Below are 19,025 nucleotides of genomic sequence, written 5' to 3'. Positions count from 1 at the left end.
TTCCAGATTTACAACTTGGACCAATGCCAGTTAAAGTGTTTTCTGTGAATTTAAATGGATGTTTGATGTTGTTTTGCTAAGTTTGAGCTATATAAAAATGTAGTTATAATCTGCTTGGGTAATGTTTACTGGGAACATATTTTCTCTCTCAAAATACAATAAAATATGTGATATTGCACCAGTTTAGAATATTTGGAAACCTCATCTGATACCTCTGAATGCCAGTTGTAAAACATCAATATGCCACAAAAAGAAATCCCAGTGATATAAAACATAAATAGTCATATACAACATGTACACTTTTATTTAAAAGTGTCAAGAACAGAAATATTAAGACAATACAGAGTATTGTATACAAGGGTGGAAAAGGCATTCAAAGTAGAACTTTTCATTAAAACTACATAGATGCTGGAAAAAACAAAGAAATCAAAGACTTGTGGAAAAAGTACTGTAAGAACTGACATTCAGATACTGGTCTACATGTTAGTTGTGATTTTATTTCTTTGGACATTCACTGAGCTCTCTGGAAATTCATATGTCTGTTTGTTGTTGTCATGTCTGTTTCTAAACATATGATGGAACTACAACATTGCTGATCCTCTCGGGCATACTGACAGGTGATATTAATTATATCCTGTCAAACATATTACCCCATCTCCTTGTAGGTGGACACTAGAGGCAATAACATATTATATGTAATAGTTAATGGAATGATACAGGAGTTTTGGACATATCCAACATAGTTTCCAGAAAAAAAAATAACAAGGCAAACATATAAAAACTGAAATTCAAGTGAATTTTAATCTACCAAAACATCTACTTTTGACTTTGATTTCCTTCACTGATACATTTGGTAAAATGTAGACTTATGACTACTCCAGTGGAACACATTAGATTTCTACTTTCAAATACACAAAACTGGCACAGTATTTGAAACCAGTCAAGCATGAATGGATATGTAGTCTAGCTCCTCAGTACATCTCCCCCTCTCCTCTGGTTCCTTCCAGTCTCAAGTCTGTATCGTTTCTGCCCAGGGTGAACAGACTGACAACAGCCATCAAAGCCGCCAGCATCATAACTGCACAGCCTCCAAACATGTGTCTGGTGCCACTGCCGCCCTCCCCTCCACCTGTTCCTGACATCTCCCCATGGAGCGCCAGCAGCCCTAGACAGGCCAGCAGGTGCAGAGGCAGCCGGAACCAGGCCAGCACACCAGCCCGCTTCTCCTCTGGGATCACCCTGGCCTGCAGAAAGCTGACAGCAGGGAAGTAGAGGCCACAGGCCAGCTCCAGTAGCAGGAAGGCCAAAAACGATTCATGAGGTCTAGGCTGGCCAGGGGCAGTGGAGAAGGTCAGCATGAAGAGGGAGAAGAAGGCCATTAGCACAGCCAGGCAGAGTACATGGCCAGGTTGTAGACGGTAGCGTGTGGAGGTGGCTAGGCGGTACAGCAAGGAGCCAGCCATGCTTGCAGCCATCAGGCAAGAGAATACTATTCCCAATGGAGGCCCATGCGGGTCCAGTACTGGGGTCCACAGAAAAACAAAAATGTATAGGACACTTTCAAACAGAGCCTGTACTCCACCCAACAGCATGACTCTCCTGTCTGACAGCAGGCAGCGCAACCCATCATGGCAGCTGCGTGAGAACCGGGCCCTCGCAGACAAACGGGTCACACCTCCATTTGGAGTGCCAAGAAGCAGCGTTTGTTTGTCCCCTTCAGAAACTTCATCAGCCTCTTCCTTGCCCCAGTCTGTTAGCACAACCCAGCCACAGCATGCCAGGCAAGGAACAGCCAGGAGAAAGGGAGCCACTGGCCCCAGGTGGAGCCACTCAGCCAGCAAGTTAGCCACCAAGCCTGCTCCAACAGCAAGCCCATGGTTCCAGGTAGCAACTTTGGTGAAGGTGTTGGGGATCCACTCCTTTGGAAAATCGTGGACTTCTACATGACGGTGAACGTACCAGGCCTCAAACGTGGTGGCGAGCAGGGACGTGGACAGACCCCCCAGGACCCGGCCCACAATCAACACAAAGTAGTCTCTAGACAGCTTGGTGAGACAACAAGCGGAGTACGACAGGCAGAAAAGAAGACACGTCTGTCTGCGGCCCAAGGCTTGAGGGAGCCAGCCTGAAATAGGAGCAAACAGAACACAGGACGCCAAGCCACACACATATAAGATGGCTATTTGGGATTCCAGGAAGCTGTAATGGCGGTACAGTTTGTAGAGGTAAGGACCCTGGAGCCAGTCTGCCCACAAAGCCAAAAGGTATGCCCGCAGGAATATACTCTGGAAACGACGGAAAGCTGGGTTGGCTACAGCAGTGGGAGCAGACTGAGGTGGGGTGAGGCGGCGTGCTGTGAGCTCGAGGACAACACACAGGGCCAGCAGGAAAATGATGGCAAGATATGCTGTCACCAACATGGTGTGATAAACTGCACCCACTTGAGGTCAAACCTGAGGTCCTGGGGTGTTTTCAACTCTTCTCCTTCTATAGCTCAGCACCTGAGAAGAGACAAAGTGAACAAGTACGCTTACATACTCATAAAGACGTTACCACTGATTCATTTCATAGTTAGTAATTCGCTATGCTAATTGTAGCTAACTTAAGTAACGAGCTTTTACTTTCAGTATTTAGCAACTCAACAAAAACGGCATTAACAGTTAACTACTTGGCTCCAGCAAAGTTAGCTGTGTCAATGTCGGAAAGCTTGACTAGCAACAATTTAGTTTATTTTACTAATGCATAATTGATAGTGCTCAAATGTACCTGCAAACTATTGTTGTTTAGCTAACACGAACCTACAAGCTAACGGCTACTAACGTTAAGATAAAGTCGTTTTACCTTGCGTCACTATTCGACGACCATAGGTTTCCACTATACTGTACTAGGTGATATATCTTACCGTGCTGTTTGACGGCGGACCCATGTTAGTTACACGACGGACAGGAGTGATAACATAGAACACAAGTAAGATATGGTGCAAAATACATGCTAGTCAATCGTGCTTTCAGCAAACAGACCACCCACTTCCGGGATCCGGGATCTATATTTCACCACAAGGTGGCAGCCCTGTGTTGCTTTTTGATTTCCGGAGGTAGGAGAAAGTTGTACTATGCTGCCTGATGGCCTGTGCAGCAATTTTATCGGAGAGCCCTCTTACGGTTGGATTTTTCATAGTTTCTAACAGTTCGTTATTTGAAGTACGCAGTGCTCTGTAGTTTTGCCACGTCTACTGATGAAATAGGCACACAAACTCCAATATTACACAGACGTGTACACGATTGTATAATGGTAATGGACTACGTTGTTGTACGCTAACATGCTCACACTAATAGCACACAGGATATGAACCTGTTAGATAATGCCAATGTGCATCTAGCTTAATTCTTGTGTGCCAGCGTACACTTTCAGTTGCGTTGCTTGAGATGCATACTGAAGTAACTACTCAGCACATCTTCCTAACTGCATTTTGCCAGAATGGACACAAAAGGACACGCACGCAGAGTCATAGATAATTCGAAGTTTATATCATTTCTATTTAGGAATAAAGATTTACAAAATGTACAAGATGTCCTCAATCAGCCATAATCAAACAAGCAAACAGTGAGAGGACCAATCAAATACGATCTCTCACCCAATAATATCTCTTGTGTTTGTATGACAAACATCAGGGGCAGAGGAAGGGTGCATGTGGAGTGAGTGCTGGTGATTTTAGGGATTATGCTGGTTGGTTACATCATCTGACAGCAGGAAGTGGGTCTAAACCATCTGAGAATCCCTACTAAATATTTTCCTGTGCAAAGCCCCCTTGGCATAGCCATAGCCCCACCTAGTATAGGAAGGTCAGTACATTCTTCTTTACACCGAACTCAGCCGTCCGATTCATCATATCAGTTCAGTCATTGATACATAGACATTGGGGTAACATAATATTTACAGCAACAGAAATAAACAAAGGAACTACAAAACCCAACATGCACGGAGTGTCTCCATCCAGTCCAGATGTGATACAATATAGTGATGCAGACACGTTTTTGTGAAATTCTATAAAATGCCATTGACCTATGAAGTTGGCATATTTAAATCCAAGGTCTGCCAAATGTTTTCTGGAAGATCAGTTAAAAGTATAGTAAGAGACAGAATGCATCCTATTGTGTACAAGTGACACATTAAAATAGTGGTCTCATTGCAGTACTAATGCAGATGGCATGTGTGTGAAACAATGAAACACAATTACCTTAACATTTCAGATTTTTGCTATGTATTATGTACAGGTTCCCTTTCTCTTACACATGAACTGACACATAGTCAATCATCACTAATGGTCCCTAAATAATAACGGCTTGGAGCTACGATATCTGTCTTTCAGGTGCTGCTTAGTGATGGCCTGTTGATACTGTATGAGTTAAGGAATAAACAGAAGTGAACTGGCTTTTATTCTTAAGTACACTGGATATAATGAGCAAGTGCAGAGATGATTTGTCCAAAAGGGTAATAGTAACTCTACATGATAATTGCTGTATTGGATCAATGTCTCTGAAGAGGTGTTATGGTTTATATGTATACATGAGTTTATATGTGTATGTTTATTTGTCCCAAAACATTGCATGAAGATCAATAACGAATCAAAAATATGTTTGCTACTGCCCTCATTTATCTGTCTGAAAAACACTCCTCAGATTGCACAATTCCTTGGTCCTCAATTTTCAAGGAGGTCCTGCCCTTGGAAGATAATATCTATGTGTGTGTGTGTGAGTGTGTATGTGCTGTATTGTATATTCTTGTGTAAAACAGTTTCTGTTTCTGTGCTTGATGAAGAAGCAGTCTGATCAAGGGTCGATGCGAAAGGCCAACAGTTTGTCGGAGTGCAGGTTGTTGAGTGTGCGAAGGTCCGGCAGGCGCAGGAGGAGTTTGGGGAAGAGGGCGCTGTCATCTGGGCGACGGCGGGTGATGAGTGACCGTAGGGCACGGATCAGACCCTCCTGTAGCTGCTCCACAGCCTGCATGTCCGAGATGCCGGAACGGTCTGAGGAGGAAGGAGGATGGCAGTGTGAGTGCTTGACTGACACAGTTACTATGTGAATTATTGGTTCATTAACAAGGTGTCATTGCTATGCTGCTGCCGCGCTAAATAGTGCCCCTCTCTCACCTGCAGAGACCAGCACCACAGCCATAAAGAGGGCCATTTCATCAGGCTCTAGCCCCAGAGAGCCCAACTTCTCACTGAACTCAAACATTGCGTCCAGCAGAGAGCCCATGCCCAAGGTGCGCAAGGTGGACAGGGGGTAAGTTTGGCCATTCAGGAAGGTGACTGTTCGCTCCTCAGCATTGAACAAGGTGCAGAACCTCACCATCAGAACCTAAACACACACAGAACAGAGAAAAAAACAAGAGAATCCAATTGAGACGAACTCTTTACACCAATAATATGTTTGAACACACAAAGAAGATATTTTATATTTATGACAAACAAAATAACTCATTAGAAATGTGTGTCATTACCTGGAAGGTGCCTGATTTGAGCAGCATGACCTGGTCTTGTTGGCTAAGCTCTTGAAATCCTGGGATGCCCTTGGCAAACTCTACCACCTCCTTCACAGCAGGAGTGAAACACTGAGAAAAGGATTCCCATATCTCCTGACTCGTGCGCTCAGCCCCTGATACAGGCCATGCATTGAGAGGACAGGCCTTAGAGAAAGACAAAAGGCGTAGAAATAAGCATAAATTGTTGGTCAGACAAGATATATCACAAGAGTCTTGATATAATGTAGTAAGCTGCCTGCACTTACCAGCACTTTAGCTCCTGGAGCTAATTTCCATGGGCAGGAGGGCTGATTTTGGGTCGTTCCTGCATTGTGAAAACTGTTATGGTTGGCAGAGCTGGCCCTTTGACGTGCAGACTGATCATGATTCTGATTAGTTGATACTAAGTAGGTATAGCGGTTGTTGTCCACACTGTGGAATGTGTGTTGGTTGTCATTAGGGGCAACTGGACATAAAGTGGCAGGTGCAACAGGGCAAGACTGATAACTGTGGGCAGAGGTGGGGTGAGAGGAGACTTGTGGAAAATTGGCATCCTGAGAAAAGGGAGGTGTGTTGCTGGTGGTGGTAGTGATGTTGGCCCTCTTGGCTACTCTCTCCTGGCTGCTGTTGCTGGTGAAGATGTCACGGTATGCTCTGGAGATGGCTCCAATGGCCTCTTTTGAGTTGCCATCTTCTGTGCTGGGGGGAGTGTCCCTCACTGAAGAGGGATCCATTTCCATGGCAGCTGACTCATTTAGGCTGTTCATGTAGCTCTGCATCTCATCCAGAAGACGCTGCTTCTCTCTCTTAGGGATGCGGCCAAAACGCACAGCTAGGAAAGACACAAGCAGTGAGGACAGATCAGTTTCCAGTCACTGTGACAACATGGACATTTACGCTGGATGGGTTTTCTGCTCTATTTTTTCAGATTTAAGTTTTGCTGGGACAGGATGCTCTCTGAAAGATAAAATCACTCTGATGACAACCAAGGAAAACACATTTATGAAAGCTCGACAGGCCTTGATCTATGCAGTGGTGTTATGAAGGAAACACATGACTGCTATAGTATCTTACAGCATGCTGTCTATAAACTGAAGCCAAGGACGGTGAAAAAGCTACCCATTACACCTCCTTATACAAATGTGGAATGATTTCAAGGAGAATCATGTAAGTTGTGCGATAAAAACTTGTCTCTCTTCATCCGTATCCCCATCCCCCTTCCCACAGTAACCATCAGCTGGAGAGACTATTTATAGACCCCCTGCTACCATCTGCCTCATCCTCTCCTCTATCCACCCCTGTCTCCTTCCTCTACTGCTCCCTCTCTCCATTTGTAAGTAGGGCAGTGGGGCAACGTGAGCGTGATGTCACCGGCACTGAGATGGTGAGAGGGAGAAGGATGGGAGAGGTGTGCTTGAAGCGCAGACCTGAGTTGAGAGCGAGAGTAGTGAGAACATGAAGAGGACTGACGTGACAGACGGTGATGCATGGAAAGTGAGAGTGTGTGTCTGTGTGTGTGGGAGGTGTATGTGCATGTGCAAGGTGGAGTTGGATGAGGCAGAAAAGTTGAACTGGTACAACTTCAAATACTTTTGCAAGTGTGGGATTCCTGATTTTTGTGTACTAGAAAATCTGTACGGCAGCGACACTATTTCTAAAGCAATGCACTGTCATTCCCATATATTGAATATATTTACATAAAAACATAATGACACTTTGTTGGGTCAAGTGAGGTGATTTACTTGGGCCATTAATATGCACAGCAGATATTGCTATGTTTACCAAATGAACAGTAAGCTGTTCGTTGCCTGCAGTATCCCTTGATGAGGATGGGGCCAATAACGTGGCATGAGATTAATCCCTTTCATCATGGTTAAAAAGAAGCAGAAGCGGACGACTGAGCTGTTGCTCTAAAAATGATGCTCTGGTTAGAGGAAGAAAAGTGTGCCATCATGCCAACGGACTTAAATATTTGCCTATATTGCAGAGCCAAAGTTACACAGCTGCCTGGTGTGAAATCAGGGTGTACTATTTATTGTGGGCTGCAGGCAGTTGCATGCGGTTTTCCTGTTTTCGTAATGGTTGAAACGGAGCAAAAAGGGGTTTCTAGGTTGTGGTCCTTGACGCTTTCGAAAATCTCCTCTAAAAGGGTTGACCTGACTCTTTGTTCTCTTGTTGAGTCGTATTTTGCCACCCTATTTTCTCTGTGCACCAGAAGTGTCAAGCACATGCAGAAATAACACTAACCTCTTTACTAGATTAGGAAATGCTGGGTACTGGAGGGTGGAGATAAGCAGAAACCATACAGGGAGGAAGAAGACAGGCAAACTACACCAAGTAGGTCATGATGTATGGGTACATCATATGCCCAATTCTCTATTGTTTTTCTAGGTCAGACCAGCTGTTTTCTTAATCTGTGATGATGGATGATCAATCACTGTTCGGCTATCAGAGCTAAAACTAGGTGATGTGAGTGTCACGCATGATAACTCTTGTCACGACATCTTGCTGTTTTCTGCATCCCTTGCTTAATTGTTGCCCCATCCCTCATTAATTGCAGTAAGATGTTCTTTGGGCATACACAAGGTAATCAAGTTGACCCTGTTCCAATTTCCTAAAATAATTCTTGTGTTTGCTGCAGTTTTCTAGATGATAGATAGCTTCGGGGACTTCAAGGCTCCTCTCCTCATAAATCATTGTCTGAGGGGGAGATGTAGGAGAGCTGAGGGAACATGGTGGGTACATGGAGTGGGAGGGGCTCCTGAACAAGAGCACAGAGGTAACAGTGTTGTGGGAGGATGCTGCAAAGGGCAGGAGAAAGACACTTGGAAACTTAAGAGAGTGATACAAGGCCAGATGGTAATCTTTGGCAGAGCAGTGGCACAGGAGAAGGGCAAAGCAGGTGCAGGTCTGCTGTTAAAGTGAGTGACTGAGCTACTGGCACGATGACCTCAAAAGACTTTCCGCATTACATTTTTCACACAGACCTACATATCAGTGCTGTGCCTCTTTCGGGCTGCCCATTTCCCTGCTGCTTTGGCTAATCAGAGCACTGTGGCATTCTGGCAGAACCGCACGAGGGTCTCTCTCGATAAAAATGTGTCAGGATGTCTCACCATCTCTCGACATGCCAACAGAGAGGCATTTCTTGAAGCGGCAGTGCTGGCACCGGTTGCGGTTCATGCGCATGATCAGACAGTTCTCATTCTTCACACACATCTTGTAGTTGATGTTCTGCTGGATGCTGCGGCGGAAAAAACCCTGAAACAACGAACAAAACAAAATTGCGTGAAACAGCTGCACCCAAAGCAACCTTCTGTGGAATCATTCCACACTGATGATCATTGACCTGACTTTTTTGATCAGGGGCTTACCTTGCAACCCTCACATGCATGCACTCCATAGTGGAAACCAGATGCAATGTCCCCACAGACTTTGCAAAGCAAGACCATTCCACCTGTCTCTGAGGAAGGATAAAGAGACAGGTAAGCTCCAAAAACTTAGATCAATTAATATTTGAAATCTTTATGCATATCGACAGCGAGGAAGCACTAACTTGTGAAAGTTCCTGTGAACCCGCATGGCCTTTTCCCCGCGATGGGGTGTGCATAGGTATGCTGTGGAGTGGCTGCTGCTGTGGGGCCACTGTAGACCTCTGGGAACTGGAACACCAGTTTGGAGGATGGGGTGGTGCACCCACCTGCCCTCTGTTTCAATGCCCCAATCTCCGTGAAAGTAACCTCCTCTGGAGATGAGGGCTGGGAGTGTGAAGATGGTGACTGTGTCTGGTACCCACTGGAGGGGCTGCCAGGGCTGGGGCTGGAACTGCCAGAGGAGCCTGCGTACAGGATGACTCCACCTCCTGCAGACAAGGAAAGGAAGGGGCATGAGACCTCTGAGCTGAGAGTTTGTGGTCATGTGATTCAAGTTTAAGCTCTTAATTAAGGCATATAATGTCGTTCAGATACTGATAAGAAGTGGCATTCGTTTTCGTGTACCACACATGTAACTCAGTGGAAACTGTTGACTGACTTAAATGAATTATAAATGGCATCATAAGCTTAAGTTGGCAATCCATATTTCCTTCGAAACCGTTCTGCTACTCTACAACTTTGGTTATGATGTGATGTAATGTTGCACGACCTCTGGGCAGCAGAGAACAGCTCTAAGAAACTGCAGCGTCGTTGCCTCATCCTGAGTGTAATATGCGTAATGGTGCGCTCAAGCGGATAAGTGAGCGCTAAAAATACTGCTGGTAGCACAGCAACAACGCAGGAAGCCTTTCACTGGAAGCACCAGAGAAACGCTACTTTTTGTAAATAATTCCTGCGTCGCGCGAACACAGCATGAGAGCGAATACGTGTTGTGTTTTTTATTTTTTTATTTTTGTAGTGGTTGTTTCTGAAGTTATCCTCGCAACAGCCCCCCCTTCCTCTCTCTCTCTCTCTCTCTCTCTCTCTCTCTCTCACTTCTAGTCATGCGTTGTGGATGAGCTGAGACACGGCCTCACGTGTCTGCGGGGTCTGCTGCCTCCTCCGCTCCAATAATAGCCTCGCTCCCCTGGCACCGTGCCCAGCGCCAGCTAACAGCACGACACCTGACCGCAGCCTCACATGCATGGACTCCTGACACGGTTACTGCCCGAACCAAATCCGCAGTCTCGTGTTGAAATATACAACAATCCGAAGTCAGATCTGTGTTTACAAACATGACTGGGAAGCTCCCCGGGCGTGAGATGGCACCAAGGCTCTGCCGTTCATGCGCCACCAACAGTCGGAGAATTGTGAGTCACGTTTTTGCAAAGGAAAAGCCTCAACTGTAAGGACTGGGCTGCTGTAATGTTGGACTAACCACACCGTGTACAGTAGAACCCAGCAGAGAGACGCCCAGAATGACAAATTATATGCAAATTATGTTACATATTCAAAATTGGCTAAACAAATATGGGTATAATGGAGAAATTCAAATAATTTGTGACATCCAAAATGCATGCCATGATACACTTCTTTAACCTACTCGGCCTTGCAGTGGGCTTGTCCCTGTGTTGCTGTGTAGCCCTTTGCTGCACAAGGTATTTGTTTTAGCTCAGATGTTTTGATAATCCCTCAGCCAGCACGTGTTGGTGGTTTGTTGACTCATGCCGGAGCCATAGACAGACTCAACAGATGTAGGCCTGAGCCTCACCTCTCCCAGAGCTTACGTGCAGTCAGTGGCCCAACCCCCCATTCCACCCAAACACATTGCATGTCCACCTGAAGGCTCACATGTACAGTAAGTGTTTATGAATGACCCCTAGAGCCACCCTGCTGTAAACACTGTCAATTAACAACCTGTTTTACAGGCTGCCTTCGAGTAGTGATGGCTGGATACTAATAAACTATCACCTGCATGCCTCCAGCATCAGAGTGGGCAGGTTAATACAATTTAAATATATACTCTGCAGACTCTGTCTAAAATACAAATTCTTCTTACTTTTATTGTTATGTTGGGATCATAGCATTATCGCCATGTATGGTCAAAGTCCTCAGCGTGGTTGATGAAAAACACAATATTCTATATTTTTCACGTAAACATTGCAGGAGATTTGAGTTTGAGTTGCCAACCACCAGTCAATTATGTGACAGGCAGCATTGCTCGTCTGTAATATCAACTTCTAAACTTGGCTGGATTGTAGATGTATTCATTTATTTCAGTTTATGTGTGTCCTTCCTCACAGACCGTCATAAACTTAACCTACCCGTGCAAGGACTAATCTGCCTGGGACTGGAGGCAGGCAGAGAAACGTGAGCTCCTCTGCTTCCTGTTTTTCTCCTGTCCTTCATCTCTTACTGTTGCTAGCTCACCTTAAACTGCAGGACAAGGAGAGACAGCCACAGAGAGCCTACAGTTGAGGGGACCATAGTGTTTATTTGCCCTTTTGGTGTAGTTTATAAACATGGCAGATGGTTGGCTCTCTTATAATAATGCAGTGTGTATTACCCTGAAATAGAAAATTATATAGGCTGTGGCAAATAAGAATGGTTATTGTGTGCCACTGAACATGGCCACTCCGTGAGCAGCACTTGGGTGTTTGCTGCAGACTTCATTATCTCGGGCTTGTGTAAGTAGGTCAATATCACAGGAACTTGATAGAATTGTGTCTTTGTGCCTCTAGCACTTCTCCAAACTGATGCTGCATCACACACCAACTCGCGCAATTATCAGGAGAAACTGTATTAGATTATCACGGTGGATAGCTATAAATTAGAAATCTGCGGTCTAATGTCCTGGGTTTTACACTTGTGGTTGCTTCATGTCTGGCACGCGCGCTCTGTCAAACATGGATTGAAAAACATCCGTTTCAGGGCTGTGCGATTTGATCGGAAACAGAGATGCCTCCTCCGTGTTTTTAATCCGCTATCTGATTCGGCGTCGTTTGGAAAGCGCAGCGGAGGAGAGGAGAGATGTTACAGTATGTTTAACAGCGGAGTCACGTTCCAGCTCAAACACGCCCTGAGCGGATGAGTTGGGGACAGATGTTGCAGAGTCAAGACCGAGTCAGCTTCTTGCGTGGTCTGTGATTCAAACGAGTGCAAAAAAAAAAAAAAAAAAGCCTTTCAGTGCAAGCAAGAGGCGCATGAGGCGGGAAAACGTGACGAGAGAGAGAGAGAGAGAGAGAAAGTTAATGCATGGAATCGCTGACCCACTGACCAAGCTCTTCCTCACCATCACCGCAGGCGGCATCAACACAGAAGCGTCCGTGAGAGCGGGGAAGAGGCGGGAGGAGGGCCTGGCTATGTCTCACGCGTCGCACGCGGCTTTGCAAGGGAAGCCACGTGAGGAGGCTTTTGACGGAGCTTTCACTGGGAAGACATGAAGCTGCGCTCCAGCCAGGAGCCAGAGCTCCTACAGTCCGCCAGGGGCTTATAATTAAAGAGCCAAATTAAATAGAGCAGCATGTTATGTGGCGGGGTGGTCTGACTGTGCACCACCAGCAGCACCGCCCGCACTGTCAGCCAGGCACTGCACCTCCACAGGGGGATCTATTTGATGTATCAGTGTGTGTGCAGACCCAAGTTTATATGGTACAGAAATGCATCTGATAATGAAATTCTTCTATAATGATAAATCATTTCTGGTGAATGGAGTGATAAATATACATTTTTAATCTAATTCGACAATGATACTTTTGAATATAATAGAATAGGTTCAGTTGTAACATAGGTCAGTTGAACCACTCAGTTTCTTCCATTCAAAGACTGAGCCCAGCCTGCATTGCATGTCCTGAAAAAGACACACTCATATTTTCATGTCCTAAGTTGCCCTGTGCATCAGCGACCAAGCTATTCTGGTTTGATTTTGGGGAAGTTTTGCAAACTTGCTCTAACTGCCTATTCAAAATGGGTCAAAATAGGTCAGAATTGAAGCTGATGTCCTTGACGTTTCCCTCTCTCCTCCAGTCATCATAGACGATGAGAGAGTGATTTACGAGGTTGAGAAATAGAACATCTTATTTGATCCTCAGCATCCTTTTTTTTTTTATAAGGATATCCTCAAAAAGGACGAGGTTGGAAGGAAACCAGGGAGCTGTAGGGAGTTACTGTCCTCCAATAGAAACAAGGCTGATGAGAGGGAGTTTATCTCAGCACATGTAAGCTCGCTCACAACCACACCTCACCACCACATCGCTGCATGTCTGGTTTTGGTGTACTACTTTTTCTAATTATATTGTCCATATAATTTGGGGACACTTTTTGACTTGTAATTTGAATGGATGTGGATTTCATCACCTACATTTACCGTCCTGCAAACTAACATGGTTCAGTTTCATTTTCTGGATGTTTTTGCCAACCATGTAAAACTTAATTATGGTCTTCTATTGATGGTGAGGAACAGTCCTGAGTTGGATTCTGGCTGTTTAAACCTCTTCAATACAGCTTCAGAGTAATGCAGCAACCCTCCACCAGGGGCGTGCCATAGCAGGTATAGTGAGTCAGAGCATAGAGTGCATGAAGTTGTGCAGTGCACAGTGGGGACAGTCTGTTTTTATCATGTGAACATCATTTGACAGCTAAATGTAATCTAGCTATAACGCAAGTCAGCAAATTAATATTGGTGTCAAGAAAGTCTAAATACTAATACACCTCAGAGCACAGTTAAACCCTCACATGAGGATGTACAAGTTTGATGAAAATACTGATTTACATATTCCAAAATATGTTCAACTACTTGCATCGTGAAGATGTGCAGATATACAGCGATTGCTGAGTTTTGCATGTAAGACATGCGATAATTTTAATTAATTATTACAATAACCTCTTCGGTGAATTCTGCATTTACATGCAACCCCCCAACCAAATCATCTCTGCAGGTGAAATGGGGGTTCTGTGTCAATCTGCTCACACATGCACACACACACACATACATACACAAATTTATTTGCTCGACTTTATGAGGCAAGCAGCCCACCACTGCAGCCATATTTTTGCCAGGTTATGATGATGTTTATGGGCTTTGTCTACATCACTACACTGAACTCATGAGTGAAATGAAGTCATGTCTATTCTAATAACGTTATTGAAACATTAAAGGTCAGTAAACCCAGTGCAAGGTGGTCACTTACATTTAGATCAATGGGAGGAAGAATACAAGAAAACAGCTAAATGTAAACTGTCATTTAAAGAAGATACAGACAATTGTGTCAACTGTAAAAAAACAAACAAAATAGAAACAAATAAAGACCTGAAATTGCCCTCAATCACACAAACAGCCTCCAAACATCAATAGAACACCACCAGAAAAGGCCAGCATGCAGTCGTCATCTTTATCTTGTCACTAATACTACAGCTATTCTCTGTGATTACTCATTTAACTGCCTCCCTTGTTCAGTGCAAAAACGCTGGCCTAGTTTACCAGCATAAATAGAAAGTCATAACCCGGTGAGTGGGTTTAGTGCTGCCGTCAGATTAGAGTAGACTAACGTGTTGAGGGAGCACAGGCTGCGCCCATCACCTGTGCTGGAACGTGACCGTCGCTGCTGTAAATGATTCACCGTCAATTAGGAGAGGGAAGCAGAGAGCATGTGCACCTTTGACTGACCTCGAGAAAACGCTGCCTAATGCCACTTAACGGAAGTCCTGCAGTTATCAATGTTATGCAGACACTTAAGCAATGCCCTTGTAACAAACACAAACACGCCCTTTACGCCAAAGTTCCTTTTTTTTTTTTTTTTTTTTTTTCCCCTCTTGAGATTACAACTCGCAGTTTAAGTTCTAACTGACAGATTATGGTTTCAGTGACAGCGCCACGTGAGTTTGTTTTCATGGAGAGAACAGGAAGTGACCAGCCTCACTCACTACAACCATATGGTGCGAGTCTCTGTCAGTCGAGCTGCAGCCCAGTCGCCGCGAGTTGACGTTTGAACGCAACGCAGCAACTTTCTGACATGCGTAAAGTCGCACTGTTATTGAACTTCAGAAACAAGTGGAGTTGGTTACATGCTTTAAGAGCAAACTCGTGGATAAGCTTTTTTTTTTTTTTTTTTTTGGTTACAATCACGTCAAAATCACTGAGCCCAGTCGGACACTTTCATGTAAAATTTGATTTCGTGCACCTATTGATGCATGTAACAACTCACACTTAAAGCTGCACAAAATTGCCAATTATGCACATGTAAGGCGCAAGTAAATTTTGAGCTTTAAGTGTTTTACACAATCAGCCAAAGAATAAATAATAGACATGCCATTTTGTGTTATATTAGTCAAAAATGCATTACATTTAAAATTTTATTTTTGATTTAGGTTGAGTCACACATATAGATAGTTGTCCCCTATTGATTGTTGGCAGCAAAATGTATGAACTAAACAATGACTGTCAGTCAAGTCTGACTCGTTATAATCAGCATTGCTATTATCATGGAGCGTTTCCTGCATGTCAGAAATAATGTTGAAGTTCATCTTACCTGGGCTGTTATCCATTTCTCTTGTTAATGTCGATGACTTTTAAGAGACTTGAAGATAGACGTCCGTGACTGTCACTAAACTGGAACAAAAGTCTTTTGAAGACAGGTGAGGAAGTCAAGAAACAGTTTTGCGTCAAACACCTGTTCCATGGAGCGCAAAAGTGGGAAGCAGTGATGGAAATGTGTCCGGTGCGCGTTAAGATTTCCCAATAAACGGCAGACAGGTGTCTCTGTCAATGCTCAGCTCCGATCTGACGGAGGTGAGTTAGACAAACTCGTCCCCTCAAAGATACCTGGATGCTTTCTGCGCTCTGGACACCGCGCCTTGGCTCGAGCGCGCGTGATGTTGCACGAGCGAAGATTAAACGTTTCTCATGAATTCCAAGAAAGTGGAGTCAGCGTATCTATGAGCGGAGTGTCAAGCATGACGTACACACCCACTAATACAAACACCCACATCAATCACGTTTGCAGGTGAGTCGGAAATGTGACCGCCTTTCCGCCCGCTCAGCTTGTGTTGTGTCTGTTTGTGTGGGATTTGGCTCGCACTTTGTATCTCGCGGAGTCCGTTCTCTCCCTCTCTCTCCTTCACGCTTTTGTGCATTTTCATTGGCGGGGATCTGGAGCTGAGGGGAGTTTGATGCGCTTATTCGACCGTGGTATGTGTTCAGTAAAGCCACGCTACATGTGCGCTCTGCATGTGCCGGGGAGAGCGCTGCCCTACTGATACACATTTTATGCAAAATACAGAGCGCGTGGTGCGGAGGGATGGAGAGATTGGAGGATGAAGCACATGGACAATAGGCGTGGCTCACCGTGACTGCTTGTTCTCTGACAGGCAGCTCTGCAAACGGATGGTAAACACAGAGACATGCCAAACACTGACATGCCAAACAAGGAGTAAGTGCCAAGTTTAAAGCGCGTGAGCCAAAAGGAAACGGTCGATGCACAACTGGACACATGAACAACATGCAAAAACACTTCATTGCCAAAAAATGTAAAACCTATATGTGATTATTTCTGCACTTTTGTGACATTAAAAAAATAGACCTATTTTGTGAGCTTGAGGGTAAAGTAGATTTTCATTTTTTATTTTGCTCCTAATTTTGAAATGTGTTTCGGCAACAACAAGTTCTCTAGTTCATGTTCTATAACATTCAGTCAACAACACGCCCTGTAGCCTGCGGTATGTCTCAGATCATGCAAAACCAACTATACACAGCTTGTGGAAAGCGCCCCTTAGTGGCAAGACGTGGTATCGGCACATATGCAATTCTATCTATCTATCTATCTATCTATCTATCTATCTATCTATCTATCTATCTATCTATCTTAGAGGTATCGATTTAAGAGTACACTTTAAAAGTGATAACACAACTGAAAATCAAACCGCCTTTTTCATAAAATATGGTCTTTTTCAGTTTTCATTCACTAAAATAATGATTCATGGCGAGCTACATGATTGTCTAAGGCCATCAGAAATGACTGATTGAACAGTAAGATAAGTATATATCACTGATAAATCACTGCTTTTAAAAAATCAGGTTTTAAGCAATAAAAAGATATTTTCATTGTATTAAAATAAACCTGAAATGGTCATGATAATCTATAATGGTTGTATTACAAAGCTTTTAAAAAAAAAAAGCTTCATATTATTAAACCTATTTCCATTTCCTTTCTGTTATCTATCCATCTGGTATCTTAACTGCGTTAATGATTCGTTAACTCATCAATATTCCTTTAATTCCCTTTCTTGTGCTTACTCGCACCATAAAGACATTTATGAATTGATAAATCCCGCAAACTTTTAGTCACATTCACAGGAAAAAGGTAGAAAACTGAGTATTTTATTTACATGCATTTTGTCTTGTTAACATGTAATATTTGCTGTGCACCTCACTGACAGGATGTGTGCTGCAGTCCTCTCTGGCGTCACTAGGGGGAGTCACAGTGCCAGAAATGGTCGCGCACGGTAGCTCTCATCAACGCCCCTGAGCTGCCGGGGACACAGTGACGGATTGGCAACAAACGAAGGTATTCTGACAAATGACTGAAATGATCTCTGAAGCGAAAGACCAAAAGGCGCGATCTTTCCAAACTGCTGTGCTGTAATGTAGAGGATTTCCTCTGAAGACTGCTCATGACTTTGCTTTGTCTCCTTCACAGCAAACTTCGGTGTGCGTGCGCTTGTCATAAACTATTTATGTTTCAAACTTCTGGGGGAATGTGCTCGCTTTTGAAGCCGAGGCTACTCTAGGCGAAGAAGGTAGGACTGTGTACTTTACATAAATCATCTCCTGTCGTGATTAATTGGATGTGTCTAAGAATAAACGTGGCTCAAGCTGCGTCAATCCGGGTGTGTTTACTGTATATGTGTGTAAGACTCACGCACTCATCATGAGAACACGTTATGGCAGGGCACGGGATAATTACAGGCTGCTGAAACTGTTTGGGGATTGAGCAGAACAGAAGTCGCTGCCAACATACACACCTGCAAAGCACTGCTTTGCCCGAGGCTTAAAAGACTGTCTTCATCTCCGTCTGTCTTTCTGTCTGTATGTCTGTCACCCCTAACCACCCCCTCCCTCACACACCATGTTGACTGTGTGCTCTATGTGAACGATGCCAGTTAGGTGTGTGGCTGATGAGAGACTTTAGTTTATTCCAAGGCTGAGCCTCCCAGTTTGTTTTAGATTAGCTTCCAGGATGGTTGATTAAGCTCAGGAAAGCAAAGCAAATGAGCAAAGAATGCAGAAAATTTTCCAGGAGTAGACTGTGAGGAGTAAGCCTCATGATCAGCAGAGATTTTTTTTTTTCTTCATCTGTGCAGAAAAGTAGCAAAAGCAGACGTGTATTTAAACTCAGCATACTTAACGTGTACCGTATACATATTAATGTGCCAACCCTTCATGCCAAGAAGCAAAAAGCAAATGAAAACTTTGTTTTTTTCATGTTTCCTGCTCAGTATTTAGTGCCCAACTTTCTCACAAGGGCAGTTTTATGTGCAGGGAAGGAGGCATGGAAAAGAAGACCTTTCCTTTTGAGCTCACAGATTTGCAGTAATTACAGAATCACTTCCATATGTGGCTCTCTGGCTGCCTTCTCGCTGCCCCCACCACCCCTCTCTTCCCCAGTGTTCTCTCGCTTTTCCCTCTCCCCTCTTTCATTTGCATTCTCCCCTATTCCTCATTTTTTCTGCTTTTATTTTTTGGCTTCCCCTCGTGCACTCAGAGCATTTTCTTTGTCAAAACCACAGCTTAAACAAAGTTTATGATAATCAGAACATCCTGGCATTTTTGGCAAACAAACTGTGCTTTTTGGTGATTCAATTAGACCACGCTTGCCAAAAAAAAAAAAGAAGAAGAAGAAGAAAAAAAGTTTGTGTGCTTAAGTGAGAGAGGAGGCAGAGAAAAAGAGACATGGACAGGAGAGGGGAAATGTTGAAGAATACGGAAATATGAAAAAGAAGGAGAGGGAAAGAATGGGAGCTCAGTGAAGAATTTGAGAGGCAGGAGTGGAGCGTGAAGGAGGGAGAGGTGGAACAGAAAATGAGGCAGAGAGA

At 44.1% G+C, this 19,025-nt stretch overlaps 3 protein-coding genes across 3 annotated transcripts in view; 1 reads left to right on the top strand and 2 right to left on the bottom strand.

Moving 5' to 3' along the window:
- Positions 1 to 274: 274 nt before the first annotated feature.
- slc61a1 (solute carrier family 61 member 1) lies at positions 275 to 3,027 on the bottom strand. Its single transcript, XM_076742200.1, has 2 exons — positions 2,903 to 3,027; positions 275 to 2,501 (listed from the first exon to the last, which is right to left on the bottom strand). Exon 2 carries the CDS (start codon positions 2,418 to 2,420, stop codon positions 972 to 974), a length of 1,449 nt encoding a protein of 482 aa, XP_076598315.1. The 5' UTR covers positions 2,421 to 2,501; positions 2,903 to 3,027; the 3' UTR covers positions 275 to 971.
- Positions 3,028 to 3,506: 479 nt separating this feature from the next.
- On the bottom strand, positions 3,507 to 16,010 carry nr1d4a (nuclear receptor subfamily 1, group D, member 4a). Its single transcript, XM_076742064.1, has 8 exons — positions 15,464 to 16,010; positions 9,080 to 9,385; positions 8,898 to 8,986; positions 8,640 to 8,784; positions 5,790 to 6,355; positions 5,503 to 5,688; positions 5,150 to 5,360; positions 3,507 to 5,026 (listed from the first exon to the last, which is right to left on the bottom strand). Exons 1-8 carry the CDS (start codon positions 15,477 to 15,479, stop codon positions 4,830 to 4,832), a joined length of 1,716 nt encoding a protein of 571 aa, XP_076598179.1. The 5' UTR covers positions 15,480 to 16,010; the 3' UTR covers positions 3,507 to 4,829.
- A 1,619-nt stretch (positions 16,011 to 17,629) lies between these two features.
- Positions 17,630 to 19,025, top strand: part of rarga (retinoic acid receptor gamma a) — a 42,194-nt gene continuing 40,798 nt past the window's right edge. Inside the window, exon 1 of the mRNA XM_076741295.1 lies at positions 17,630 to 17,729. The gene's annotated coding sequence lies outside the window, so the exon portion shown is untranslated. The remainder of the gene's footprint in view (positions 17,730 to 19,025) is intronic.

Source organism: Chaetodon auriga, chromosome 10 (assembly GCF_051107435.1).
Source record: "Chaetodon auriga isolate fChaAug3 chromosome 10, fChaAug3.hap1, whole genome shotgun sequence".
Lineage (NCBI taxonomy): Eukaryota > Metazoa > Chordata > Actinopteri > Chaetodontiformes > Chaetodontidae > Chaetodon > Chaetodon auriga.
This window is presented reverse-complemented; position numbering and strand designations above follow the sequence as displayed.